This window comes from Sinocyclocheilus grahami, unplaced genomic scaffold, assembly GCF_001515645.1.
Source record: "Sinocyclocheilus grahami isolate Dianchi unplaced genomic scaffold, SAMN03320097.WGS_v1.1 scaffold339.1, whole genome shotgun sequence".
Classification (NCBI taxonomy): domain Eukaryota; kingdom Metazoa; phylum Chordata; class Actinopteri; order Cypriniformes; family Cyprinidae; genus Sinocyclocheilus; species Sinocyclocheilus grahami.
In genome coordinates, this window is record NW_015505518.1 from 51,595 (window position 1) to 64,447 (window position 12,853).

General features: G+C 36.8%; 1 protein-coding gene across 1 annotated transcript; it reads left to right on the forward strand.

Annotated features, from left to right (window-relative positions):
• The first annotated feature begins 104 nt into the window (after positions 1–104).
• Positions 105–10,883, forward strand: LOC107603013 (dnaJ homolog subfamily A member 1-like). Its single transcript, XM_016295675.1, has 9 exons — positions 105–252; positions 629–786; positions 985–1,165; positions 1,941–2,045; positions 3,559–3,786; positions 3,871–3,985; positions 5,028–5,143; positions 5,663–5,763; positions 9,763–10,883. The coding sequence occupies exons 2-9, from the start codon at positions 655–657 to the stop codon at positions 9,985–9,987; spliced, it is 1,203 nt and encodes a 400-aa protein (XP_016151161.1). The 5' UTR covers positions 105–252; positions 629–654; the 3' UTR covers positions 9,988–10,883.
• The last annotated feature ends 1,970 nt before the right edge of the window (positions 10,884–12,853 follow it).

Genomic DNA, 12,853 nt, shown 5'->3' on the forward strand with positions numbered 1-12,853 from the left:
CGCCTTTCTGAAACAGTGAGAGTAATTGAAACGCTGATCAAATGAGCTGCTGTCGACGGAAACACGCTGCTCGCAGCTGCCTGTCATACGTCACTACGTACAGTAGGTGGCAGAAATAGGTCGCACTGCAATCAAAGTTCAATAATGCGCCACAAGAAGAAGATGTAGAGCGCTGCTGGAAGATTCTGGAAGTCTCTTGTTTGTTTGACCCGCGGAGTCATAAGACGAGAAGGGATTTCGCCATATTTCACGGTATTGGACGATTTGTTAAAAATAAAATGCTATGGCATGAATAAAGTGACTGTGGTCTTTGTTTTCTTTATTTTTACCTGTTTGTTTTTCTCTAAAATGCTGGCTTTTAGTAACAGACACAGTATAGCTTGACATTTAATGTCGCGTGATTTTGAAATCACCACTTAAAACCTTTTAACACAGCCAAGGACTTATTATTTTAATCTGGTTGTTCAAGTTAAATCTGTGTGAATGTTATGGGGGCTTTAATGTCATTTTAATTTAGTTTTACTAACTGAGAATATGGGCACGTTTTAGAGTAATTCTCACACGGTTAATACTAATGACATAATTATCCAGCGGTCAAGTATCAAGTATTTTTGAAATGTTTCTTCAGACTATATTAACCTGTTCGGGGCAACTATGGTGAAAGAGACTGGATTTTATGATATGCTGGGTGTGGAGCCTGATGCCAGCCCTGAAGAGCTGAAGAAGGCTTATCGTAAACTGGCACTGAAATATCACCCAGATAAAAATCCAACAGAGGGGGAAAGGGTAAGACCTCAAAATGTCATTCATTAGAATACATTATCAATGTCTAGTATTAAGTATACATTCCCTAATATTTCCCTTATATTTGAGTGATTCTATAATTTGGATTTATATTTCAGTTTATGGATCATCTGGGTGGTTTCAAAGGTTGAAGATTGAGTTAAAATTTTATGTCCTCCTCACTTTTTTTTGTATTTCCAGTTCAAACAGATCTCCCAAGCATACGAGGTTTTGTCAGATGCCAAGAAGAGAGAAGTGTATGACAGAGGGGGTGAGAAGGCAATTAAGGAGGGAGGAAATGGAGGGCCAAGTTTCGGCTCCCCCATGGACATTTTTGACTTGTTCTTTGGAGGAGGGGGACGCATGCACAGGGAGAGGAGAGGTAAATACATATCTTTCTTAGCTACAGACTCCACAGTTTGTGCAGAACCTGATTTGTGAATGGAACAGCTTGTTTTTCAAAGGAATCACCTTTTTCAGTTGACACGTTTAGTAACCTAAAACAGTACAAAATATGTATATATGAAGGTTTTTTTTTTTTGTAAAACGTGTACATTTTAATTTCATTTTTCCCAGATTTTCCCATTTGCAACGTTTGTTTACACTTCTCAAGGAGATCGAATGTTCTAATAGGCTGACATACATGCGTTGCACTTTGAATAATTCATAAATTATTACTAGTCTTATGGACCCTTTTCACAAGACTGTGATCATGCGTTTCAACGGTCACCAGCATCGTAAATCCTCCAAAGCTTTTTTGTATTTTCATTTTTTTTTTTATAAATGTATGTACATTTATAACACTATACTTTGTATTATATTACCTTTGCATCAAATTACAAAAAAAACTAGTTAACGCTAATGCAAGGGTGTTTCTAACACAGCGTCTATGGGAGTGACGGTAAATTTGACATCGTTCTCTCTACTGACTGCCGGTATTAGTCTCTCTCGATTTTTATCCTTTTTTGAAAGTCATGAAAACACTATCCTGGAGTTTTTCTTTTGCTATTTGAGAAAATGGGAATTTAAACAACATATTTGTGGTAGTCTCCCATTCACTGCTGTAGAAGTTTACCCAACTATGACGACTTCTGCTGCTGAGAAACCCGGAAATGTGAAAAAAGTCAATAGTAAAAGTTTGTGGTTGCTGTACACAGGAAAAAACGTGGTGCATCAGTTGACCGTGTCTTTGGAGGACCTTTATAATGGAGCCACCAGGAAACTTGCTGTCCAGAAGAATGTAATCTGTGACAAGTGTGAAGGTAATAATTGACTGACAAGGGGCCATTTTATGAACTTTATTATATTACTATATATTTTACACTACCATACAAAAAAATTTGGAATTGGTAAGATTTCTTTTTATTATTTTCACAGTTGAAATAGGGATGCAACGATTATAGATTTTGTTGGTACGATTATTGTCTGAGGAATAATCACGGTTTCACGATTAGGACGATTATTATGCATTTATTCATTTCACAAAATTATTAATGTATAAAATCACATGGACACTCATTAGATAATAAAGTGTTATTTATTGCTGCCTTTAGAAAGAGAAATAACACAGTAACCAATAATACAGCACAAAATAATAATAATAAAGACAAACAAAATTCCATCTCTCCAATTGGAATTAAAAAGGTGACCTCTGCTCTGTAAACATCCATGTCAGTATTTCCATTTTGAAAATAACTAATGAAAATAGATCACAAAAGTATTTAGTGTTTTCAGTTTGTACATTCTTTACATTTCTTTTGGACCCGAGGCAGAAAACTGGAAACATGGTGAAAAAAAAAATCTTGTTGGTTTTTGACTTATGCATAATACTATAAAAGGGATTATAGATAACAATGTTAATAAGTATTATTAATATAGGACAATTAACTTTATTTATCCCACAGACTATTAATACTGAACTATCATTGTAATCAACTGTCATCCATACGTATTCATTTTAATAATTTTTATAATAATTCATATGATTTTACATGTGGCCTGAGAAAATCATGTCTATTATTTTGGTTTGTGAGATCGGAGATTGTGCTGCGCACACATGCAAACATTCACGAGGACACAAACTTGTTGTGAACCCTGCCCCTTGAATTTTATTAATAAAATAGCTTAGATACTGAATTGCTACATATTCATCAGCAAGGAGAGGGTAAAATCACTGTTTAAGTAACTAAACTCACATGTTTGTAGAGAGACGCGCTGATGCAGGTTCACACACATACACACACACTTCTCTATCTCTCCCTCTCTCTCGATCGAATAATTAAATCAAGTAGCTAAATGTTATAATTAATTAATTCAAATAAATGTGATCTTACCACACTAGTTCATCTGTCTGATCTGAAGTGGACAGAATACTGAGCTAACGAGCCATAGCTTTGCATCAGTCTTGCCTTCACGTCGTGGTGTAAATAAAGGATCGCTGTTTGGTTCGTCTGTCATAGTTAATCTAGTGTGTGTAGTAGCCTCCGTGTCTCTGATAAGCACAGCATTTAAAGCTGGTGCACCACTAGTGTAACTTTGTTTTCGTTTTGCGCACATTGCAACTGTTCCGTTCTGTGCAACAGAAACACTTGGTGTAGCGGAGCCTTTACGATTAATTAACCGTGACATTTTAATGCGTGGTTAATTGTGAAACTGGTTAATCGCTGCATCCCTAAGTTGAAAACAGTTGTGCTGCTTAAGTATTTCAAATGCAATAGTTGGATTTTTTTTTATAACCGGGTTTTTTGGTTTTTTTTACTGAATTTTGTACTACAGGTCGTGGAGGGCGTAAAGGAGTGATAGAAGTGTGTCCTTTGTGTCGTGGGGTGGGTGTCCAGGTCAGACTACATCACTTAGCTCCTGGCATGGTGCAGCAGATATCAACAGTCTGTTCCGGCTGTCAGGGGCAAGGTCAGCGACTTGGTCACCGCGACCGCTGCAAAACATGCGCTGGTCGCAAGATACTACGACAGAAGAAGATTCTTGATGTGCACATTAATAAAGGTTTGAAAGTGATAGGTTCAGTCCAAAACATCTGTTCTCTGCAGTCTGTTACTTTTATTTATGCTTGATTATGTGTTATTGCAGGTATGAAAGATGGTCAGAAAATAGTGTTCCATGGGGAGGGCGACCAGGAGCCTGGCCTTGAACCTGGAGACATTATTATTGTCTTGGATCAGAGAGCACACCCGGTTTTCACCAGGTAAAACCGCACGGTAGAAGTCAGTCTCTGAATTCCTGGTTGATTTTTTTTTTTTTTTAATTTTTATGTAATTGGTTTGGTTTGTTAAATAATGCTGAAGTTTGAAGTTGGCGCTGATTACACTGTCCTGCATTTGCTGAATGAAATTCAATACTTGTTTTTTTTTCTTTTGCTAATTTTGGGGTGCTGATTCTAAAAATAATATCTAGCACATCATATTTTCTCAAAAAATATGTGCATTTCGTAGCATTTTTGCTTTCAAAAACCATTTGTAAGGTGAAGAAGTCTTGTATTATCCTCCAACCACCAGGAAAACTGCCACAAAGACAATTGTTTAATTCTCAGCCGATTTTGACATGTATGAATGATTCTGAAGACCTTATTTTATGCATAATCCTTATTTCAAGGTTAGAATTATAGCCAGTGACTGAAAGTTCACGTCTGTGGGTGTTTTACTACATCTAAAAAGCGACAGAAAATAATTTTTTTACATGAAAAAAAAGAGTATTTATTTAAAAACCTGTGTTTATGTAAAGTTCTTTATTATGTACATAACTCGTGTTATGTAGCAACAATAAATTGAATATTTTAAACACAATTTTTCAACTACACAGATTGTAAGTTAAATTATAATTATACTTATTTTTAAACTTTTGACATTTGACTGCTGTCATTTCGTTATTATAAGTGCATGATATGGAAAAAATTGCGGGGGTGGGTGTTCTGCATGTGATGGAAACTTCTGATTGTTGTTTTTTTGTTTGGTTGTTTTTTTTTTTACTTGCCATCATCAAATTTAGGCTTTGTTTTTCAAGATGCAGGGGCTGTGTTATTTTCAGAGGTATGTCATTGATGATATTGTCCTGGAGATGGCAGCACTGGCTCATTTATTTCAGGATTTGTGTCATGCTTTCTGTGTTTTCTGTATATGGGACAGCCTGTTACAGTACTTGGTCATTTAGACAAGGCAATTCGGGAACAGAATATATAGATATTATGTAAGAAACATAATGATTAATGTACTTACCGTTTCTCCTGTCAGACAAGCAGAGGACCTCATCATGAACATGGAGCTACAGTTGGTAGAGTCATTATGTGGTTTTCAAAAACCTGTTAAAACACTGGACAACAGAACTCTACTCATCACATCCCATCCAGGTGAACCATCCTACATAAATATTCAAGCATTACATGCAGGTTTCTATAACATCAGCAACATGGTGGGTCTGTGCTGATCATTGCGTACAGCCTGATGGAAGTTTCTGTCTTGAACCTGTAAGCAGATCCACTCTTAGTGATGATCTGGCTCGGGGAGAATGGCAGGAGTGATATTACGTAACCTTGGCAGATGGCACACCTTCTGGTCATTGTTGCTATTGGCTTTTCCAGAGTTCCTAATCCTTAGTGCTTTATTGACCTTGTATATCACCAGACAACCAGGCATGTATGTAATATCTCTTCTTGTATGCTGTGATTAAGTTGGTCTACCTGGATTTGGTGTAACTGGTTCTGATATCTTTCTCAATTTACTCCTGAAGACTCCTTTAGAGAGTAAAAACTACCAATTAGAAGCTTGGCTAGTTGTTAAATGAATCTGAAAAATAGAGCTAATATAACTGTAATATAAACTGTAGATGGGTAAAGCAAATGTATTGTCTTTCTTTGTTGCATTAATAGGGGAGTTGATCAGACCTGGGGATAAGAAATGTGTTCTGAATGAGGGGATGCCAATGCACCGTCGGCCATTTGAGAAAGGGAAACTCATCATCCTTTTCAGCGTGAGTACTAATTTTTGAATAGACCTTTTCAGTGCGGTCATGTCACTGACCCATGAACATTTCCTGCTTGTCAAACTTTCAAAACAGTAATAGGATGCATTTCAGTCATAACTAACGTTAACACGGCTGTCATAACGTTTTTATTAAAATGTGGACCTTTCTGAATGGAGAAATTATGGAAATTAAAAGTGTAATACGGGAAATGCGTTAGGACCGTTGCTTTAGATTTTTATTGTTTACATCCCTCAAAATGGTTTATATGTACATTTTTCTGTTCTTTAAGTCCAGTAGTTTTTATTTTCCATATCATCAAATACTCTTTGATAATTTGATTGAATGGAGGCGGGGGCTAAAGTGCATATTTAATATATATATACAGAGCTGGGTAGGACCTGATCACATGTAATCTGGATTACATAATCAGATTCCAAAAATCAAGTTGTTGTAATCAAGTAGTCAAGAGTATGTTACATTTTATAATGCTCATAATCAGATTACAGTTATCTTTTATGGATTACATGATTACATATTATACACACAATGGCAGTGAATCATTCATAATTTATTGATTCTCATTAATTCTTCTTTTAAATAGATTCCCAAACATTGTTGTCAGCCAAAACCACTTTGACCTGAAATATTTTCTTGAGAAATCTCTGAGGAAGTTAATATTTCAATAATTTAACAACACATTACAGTTCGTTGTCGCTTAATTGTCACATTGACATGCAGGGTAACAAATGAAATATTTATATTTTTAGTGTTTAATTAATAATTAAGTTACATTGAGCCCAGTTTGGGAAACTCTGGTTTAATGTCATGTTTAATGCATTTTATGATGTTGGGAAAAAAAAGAATGGAATATATTTTCTTATTCTTTGCTTTTTTTTATATCAACATGGTACGTTCAGTGGCAAGTTTAAACCAGGTTAGATAAAAAAAAGTAATCTAAAAAGTAGTCAGAATACATTACCTAAAATGAGTAACTTAGATTACATGACTAACTACAGTTTTCATCATGTAATGTGTAATCGGTAATCTATCCAGCTGTGTGTGTGTGTGTGTGTGTGCGTGAGGCAAGTGTTACATTCAAGCCATTTTAATTATTTTCACAGGAAAAAAGAAAACATTAAAATGTAATTTTGATTATCAAAGATAAGGTTTAAGGGATAACATTAGTGACTGCATGGGGACTTTAACGAAAACTAAAACCATTCAAAAAAATTAAATAATTACTTGGGAACAAAAAATTATTTCAGCTACAACTTTCAACATTTCTTATTTTCTTTCAGTTTAAGTTGAAGTACTGAAATATCTAAAACTAAATAAAGAAAAATTTTAACTTTTGTACATTTGTTCCATTACATTTGTAAAACATTGGTCCCACTTTATATTAAGTGGCCCTAATACCTGTGTACTTACATAGTAACTAGATGTGTACGTAGTATGTAACCACAGTGTAAGTACACATTGGTACATAGTATATATAGCTCTAATTTTTGTGTAACTACACATGTAACAAACCACTGAATGGTATGTGTAAGTACAAATGTGTAACAGGACTAACAGCACTTTTTGGTAAAGAAAGTGTTACACTTTATATTAGATCTATCATGTAATTAATCTGATGTTACACAGCAGCGGCCAGTAAGTTAGGCTTTACATATAAATTGTGGTTGATGTCCAGAATGTTACACTTTATGTTAAGTAGACAGTTCCTGAGAAGTTACCATGTAAGTACACTGGTATTACAATGGTGCACCAACTCCAACTCGAGATCCAATTCCTCCCACTTTACATATCCCTAAACCTACCCATCTCCACCCCCTGGATCCCATTTCCACCCCTAAACCTACCCATCTCCACCCCCTAGATCTCATTTCCACCCCTAAACCTACCCATCTCCACCCCCTGGATCCCATTTCCACCCCTAAACCTACCCATCTCCACCCCCTGGATCCCATTTCCACCCCTAAACCTACCCATCTGTGCACCCCCTGGATCAAATGGTTCCAATTACTCTTATACATATTGTTGTTACAAAATTTAGTTATATAATTCCTGTTACAGGAGTACTTAGTGAAGTGAAAAAAAGTGTTGTTACCAATTTCCTGTTACACATTTGTACTTACACAAACCATTCTGTGGGTTGTTACATGTATGTAGTTACATAAATATTAGAGCTGTAGATACTATGTACCAATGTGTACTTACACTGTGGTTACATACTACTTACACATCTAGATACTATGTAAGTACACAGGTATTAGGGACATTTAATATAATACATTTCAGAGCAAATACATAAATACAGTGGGTATAGAAAATAATCCCCCCCCCCCTTAAAATAGTCACATTTTGTTGCTTTGCAGTCTGAAATGAAGACGGACACAGTTTGTGTTTTATCCAGCTGTATTTACTCAGTGCAACTTATAACATCCAAGTGAAAGATATAACACCATCATGTCAGGAAAACATTTTAATAAACAAAGTCAAAAAAGGATCACCCCCCTCCACTCCAAATTCTTGAGGAAAATCTGCTGCCCTCTGCCAGAAAGTTGTCAATGGGAAGAAGGTTTAGCGTGTATTCACACCAGGAAAGTCTGCTAGTTCACTTGCTTTGGTCCGGACCAAATACATTTTTTGGTGTGGTTCGCTTTCACACTGCCCTTTTTGCAGGTGAACCAGAAATTGTAAACAAAACCACATGTGTGCTAAGGCAATCCATTCATTGAACAGAAATTCTCAAGCATACCAGAGTTCGTTTGGAACCGGACCGAGACAACCTCTTCAGCTGGGTCTCGGTGCGGTTGTTTGGTCTGCACCCGAGTGCGATTGCTGTATTCACACCTGTGTGTTTTATCCAGCTGTATTTACTCAGTGCAACTTATAACATCCAAGTGAAAGATATAACACCATCATGTCAGGAAAACATTTTAATAAACAAAGTCAAAAAAGGATCACCCCCCTCCACTCCAAATTCTTGAGGAAAATCTGCTGCCCTCTGCCAGAAAGTTGTCAATGGGAAGAAGGTTTAGCGTGTATTCACACCAGGAAAGTCTGCTAGTTCACTTGCTTTGGTCCGGACCAAATACATTTTTTGGTGTGGTTCGCTTTCACACTGCCCTTTTTGCAGGTGAACCAGAAATTGTAAACAAAACCACATGTGTGCTAAGGCAATCCATTCATTGAACAGAAATTCTCAAGCATACCAGAGTTCGTTTGGAACCGGACCGAGACAACCTCTTCAGCTGGGTCTCGGTGCGGTTGTTTGGTCTGCACCCGAGTGCGATTGCTGTATTCACACCTGCCCAAAAGATCTGCACCAAGGTGGGAAACAAACTTGAGTTTCGATTCAATCGAACCAAACAAGACAGGTGTGAATACACCCTTACCTTCCAACATGACAATGACCCAAAGCACACAGCAAAACTGACACACAGTGGTTGAATGCATGGCCTAGTCAGAGCCCAGACTTAAACTCCATTGAAAATCTGTGGAATGACTTGAAGACTGCAGTCCACAAACGGTCACCATCAAATTTAACTGAACTTGAGCAGTTTTGCAAAGAAGAGTGGGCAAATATTGCTACATTAGTAGAGACAGAGACAGATCCCAACAGACTTAAGGCTGTGATTAAAGCAAAAGGTGGTTCAACAAAATACCGACACAAGGGGGTGATCCTTTTTCCAACTTAGTGTTTCTGTTTTTTTTATTTTTTTCTGACATGTTGGTTTTATATCTTTTACTTGGATGTTATAAGTTGCAGTGAGTAAATACAGCTGGATAAAACACAAACCGTGTCCGTCTTCATTTCAGGCTGCAAAGCAACAACATGTGATTCTTTGATTCTTTTAGATTAATTTCTCTACCCACTGTACTTTAAAGGCTGAGACATTTTTATTATTAGCTACATTTTTTTGCCTTTTTGCCTTTTTTGCTCCTTCTCACTAACAATATTAATTTACATAAACTGATTGTGCTAATTTTCTTCTTAAGGTTGTCTTCCCTGAAGAGAACTTCCTCCCATTAAATAAACTGAAGGAATTAGAAAGGTACTTACCTGAAAAACAGGCAAATATTGAGCCTGACGGCATGGATGATGACCTCTATATATACGCTGACCTTGAAGACTGTGATCTGACCCATGAACGCCACCATTACCATTATATAGAGGAGGAAGACTTTAACCCATCTGGAGGTGTCCAGTGCCAAACCTCGTAGAGATTCCTGTTCCCTTACACTCCCTTCCACAACAAATGCCACCTCTGCTGGAACACAAGGAAGAGGACCAAGAGGGAAAAGTTATTTACCTCTCAACTAGTTCTGTGCCTAGAATAAGACTTCTTAGTGCCGACCTCTTGTGTCATTGTTTGGAAGAAACTCCTCATCCAAAATTTTGAGCAAATAATTTGTGAAATAAACTTGGGGGATTTTTAAAATGAGTTGTGAGACTGGTGCCATAGACCTTCAATTGAAGGGAGAGTCTATGGAAATGTGTGTAGCAGTTACAGTGGAAATGGGACATTCAGGTCAAGTTGGTTGTGCCATAATCCCAGAAAATTTCATCTCTAAAATGTATTTACTTTGAAAATCAAATTTACATAATCAGTTTGAGAAAACATTACAATCTTTGTGGTGTTTTGTTTATTGCCAGTTAATTGTGGTTTACATGCAAGACATGTTTGATCTTGATGTTGTTGGAAATTTGCTTTGTGCCAGTTTATTCCTAAATGTTTTTCTAGAACATTTTAAACTAATAAGAGGGTTAATTAAGTTTATAATACATTTGAAATTGTGGTATTTCTAAAGAAGAGGAACATCTTGTTCAAAATGATGGCAGACTGTGATGCATTTCTTAAAAGCCTTATTTTGTAGAGAGTGATATTAGTTGGCTTCTTAATTGGTTGGTATTATTTTCGGTTTTGCAAGCAGATAAGTCTTATATTTGATTATCTGTGTTGACTGAAGATTTATTGAAAAATTTTGATATTATGACCAATAACTGCCATTCTGCCATTTGTAGTTCTATTTATAAAATAAATGTCACAATGTTATTCATTTTTTTTTGTAAATGTAATTGTATTTTTGGGGTCTGGGGGAATTGAATGTTTGGCTAATTATGCCAATATTAACCTTCCTCCTGTTTGATTAAAAAAATCATGATGTACATCTTGTATATGAAGATGTCTCTACAGCTTTATTAGAGATCTACTGCAAATATCAAGCACACATCTAACCAGTTAATGATGCATCTTAATGACAAATCTTCTTGAAAAAGTTTGTCATTAATTATTCATGCTTGAATTTTTATTAAACCGCAGCAATTTACCAACACTGTAAGATACTCAGAGACTTGCACTGTAAAGCAGTGTTATACCAATATTCAACAAAAATTGTGAATACCCTTGATTAAAAAATAATCTGTAATAATCAGAATACAAACCATACTGATTACTTCATACAGTATTGCATAATATTAACTGCATAATATGTTCACCTGCATGCAGTACAAGTAGATGTGCTTGGTTGAGTGTTAAAACACACCAAACCATTATAATCAACACAATATTGTACCATATGAATTCTAAATGTACACAAGTACAAATATGTGAATATGTCCTCATTGAGTCCAAGACTTGTGCGATGTCACATTATGAGCAAGTACACACTATTTGTCTTTGGCCAAAATGATCAAAGAAAATACATACATTCACATATAAGACGTCAAAGAATGGTCTGGAAAGAAAACCAGTACATTTACCACACTAATGTCGATCGGGCTAAATCTTCATGCAGATATTATCACAGACAATACTACAAAGCCCTTAATAATAATAATAGTAAAAGACCAGTACATCCATGCAGTATTTCTTGTTTTCCACTAGAGACTTCAGAGGAACGTTAGTATTACAGAATTGGATGTAGTTAATTTCAGATGTCAAAGAGGTCCCTTCATCTCAAGGTATGATGCTAATGTTCAACAGGAACATGAATCTTTTTGAGCGCTTTGAATGGAAGACCAATGTCATAGCAGGCGTATAAAGGCAGAGACATATGTGTGTGTGCAGGAATACCACAAATCCTGAACATAAAACTAAAAAAATGTGTACAGAGTCCATATTATTATGAAAGACAAGACTCAAGGCTTCCAGAGCTTGAGCAGGCCATCCTCGCTGTATGTGGCGATGAGATTCTGATGGGGGTGGTGAGTTATGCCAACCACGTCTTTTTCATGTACCTGTGGAGGATGCACACACAAACACTTGCTTAATTTAAAGCAGAGTTCATTTTATATCCAATTCAGTTTTGATATATATCTCCAACTAGTCCTAATTAGAGGTACAGCCAGTGTTTTGATTATAAATACCAATTGTTCTGGAATACCGAGAAGACAACTTCAGCTGTGAACCTATCACACTTCACCAGACTAAAACAGATCTTGTGGATATACAGCATGTGCTGTGAGGGCGGATGGTACCGTGAGGGTTCTCTCTAGTTTGCCAGTGATGGTGCTGAAGCAGTACAGCACATAGTCTTCTCCCACACAATAAATCCACTCTCCACGTGGAGACAACGTGCAGCAAACAAAGTCTGCCCCCTCTCGTACGCCTGAACAGAAACTCCTCATCACCTGGGAGGGAAAAGAGAGGGGGGCAAGAGAGTGAGAGGCCAGAAAGTTGTCAATGGGAAGAAGGTTTAGCGTGTATTCACACCAGGAAAGTCTGCTAGTTCACTTGCTTTGGTCCGGACCAAATACATTTTTTGGTGTGGTTCGCTTTCACACTGCCCTTTTTGCAGGTGAACCAGAAATTGTAAACAAAACCACATGTGTGCTAAGGCAATCCATTCATTGAACAGAAATTCTCAAGCATACCAGAGTTCGTTTGGAACCGGACCGAGACAACCTCTTCAGCTGGGTCTCGGTGCGGTTGTTTGGTCTGCACCCGAGTGCGATTGCTGTATTCACACCTGCCCAAAAGATCTGCACCAAGGTGGGAAACAAACTTGAGTTTCGATTCAATCGAACCAAACAAGACAGGTGTGAATACACCCTTACCTTCCAACATGACAATGACCCAAAGCACAC